The sequence below is a fragment of the Schistocerca nitens genome, chromosome 4 (genome assembly GCF_023898315.1).
Source record: "Schistocerca nitens isolate TAMUIC-IGC-003100 chromosome 4, iqSchNite1.1, whole genome shotgun sequence".
NCBI lineage: Eukaryota > Metazoa > Arthropoda > Insecta > Orthoptera > Acrididae > Schistocerca > Schistocerca nitens.
Genome location: NC_064617.1, coordinates 119,938,180 through 119,940,106, shown reverse-complemented (window position 1 = coordinate 119,940,106; position 1,927 = coordinate 119,938,180). Strand labels below are relative to the sequence as shown.

At 43.8% G+C, this 1,927-nt stretch overlaps 1 protein-coding gene across 1 annotated transcript; it reads left to right on the top strand.

Moving 5' to 3' along the window:
* Positions 1 to 218: 218 nt before the first annotated feature.
* Positions 219 to 1,007, top strand: LOC126252152 (uncharacterized). Its single transcript, XM_049953021.1, has one exon. It carries the CDS (start codon positions 219 to 221, stop codon positions 1,005 to 1,007), a length of 789 nt encoding a protein of 262 aa, XP_049808978.1.
* Positions 1,008 to 1,927: the final 920 nt, after the last annotated feature.

Genomic DNA, 1,927 nt, shown 5'->3' with positions numbered 1-1,927 from the left:
CGTTGCCTACCTTGTAAGATGGTGAAAGCTCACGTTGTTCAACAACTGAGGCTCCATTACCAGCTGAACGAGTCTCACCACTGAAACCATTTACAGTAACAGGTATTGACTTTGCTGGTCCATTATACGTCAGACAAGGACAAATTACGAAGAAAGCGTATATTGCTCTATTCACATGCGCAACAACACGAGCCATACACCTGGAACTATGCTCAGATATGTCAACTGAAAGGTTTCTTCAAGCCCTACAAAAGATTGTCAGAAGACGAGGAGTGCCCAGCACAATTTACACTGATAATGCTACTACCTTCCATGCCACGCACGTAGAGCTGAAGGAGCTCTGGCAGGCTCTCATGGCAAGCAAGACGCACAAGTACCTCGCCCAGCAAGCCATCACTTGGACATTCATCGCCCCACACGCGCCTTGGTGGGGAGGATTCTGGGAACGGATGGTGGGATCTGTCAAACGCTGCCTGAGAAAAGTTTTAGGACAGTCACAGTTGGACGAAGAAGGTCTCAACACAATCCTGGTCACCATAGAAGCAGCATTAAACTCTAGACTTATTACGCAAGGGGGAGAGGAATCTGAGCCACTGATCCCCGCACATTTCCTGGTGGGTGATCGACTCACAACACTACCTACTGGTCCAGTATCACCAGTTAGAAAGGACTTCTCCAAGGAATTTCACAGGCTGCAGAAGAAGGTAGAACACTTCTGGAACAGGTGGAAGAAAGAATATCTGATCCTGCTCAAAAACTTACATGAAACTCATCAACCATGGCCAGGTTCAGGAAGACTCCAGCTGGGTGATGTCGTTCTTCTACTAGAGGATGTTCGTCCACGACACATGTGGAGGAAGGCGCAGATAGAAGATCTTCATGAAGGAAGAGATGGGTACATACGAACTGTAACCTTACGAACTTCAAAAGGATTCATAATCTCACGTCCCATTCAACTGGTCATTCCTCTAGAAGTTGACCAGGTTGGGGAGGGTGTTGCTGGTTGATATTTGTAATTATAGACACTCTGGAAGTATTGATTATCCTTGAGTTAATGTTTTATGTTCCATGATGTACGTTCCTTGGAGAGAAATAAATTAATGTTGTACTGGAATCACGGTGTTGTGTGTCCGTAATAAATTTCATACTTGTGAATAACAATCAGGTGAAATGTTACATACTTTAAGTACAATAATCATATTGCTTACAGCAGTAACATTATACATACATGGCAATATTTGATTGGGATTAATAGGCAGATGTGAGAGGCTGGAGGCAGAAGGAGAGGATGAGAGAGAGAGGGTGGATAGAGTGACTGTATGAGAGCAAAGATTTACAAGGCAAGGGGTCTTGAGATTACAGGTTACATATATTAGCTACCTACTTCCAGACGCCACATTTGTTTACAAATATGACAGTATACATGTGATGTGTTACGACAGCGAATAGGAACCTGTGACCACTGGAGGTACTCTATTTTACTTATTTTATGTTTACGATTAGATATCAGTTTAATTTTTTGTCAGAAGAAATCCAAAACCATGTTCTGAAATAGTGAATTGTTTCTCCACTAGCAGTGCCACAAGTTCCTCCAAAAGTCGTAACACAACACACACACACACATGCCATACTAATTAATGTAAATTCACCAGATGATGGAAGTTTAAACCTTAAACGCGACGTGGAAATAAATAAAATGGTGATTGGTTCGCCGGCCGGGGTGGCCGATCGGTTCTAGGCGCTACAGTCTGGAACCGCGCGACCGCTACGGTCGCAGGTTCGAATCCTGCCTCGGGCATGGATGTGTGTGATGTCCTTAGGTTAGTTTGGTTTAAGTAGTTCTAAGTTGTAGGGGACTGATGACCTCATAAGTTAAGTCCCATAGTGCTCAGAGCCATTTGAACCATTATTTGGTGATTGGCAACAG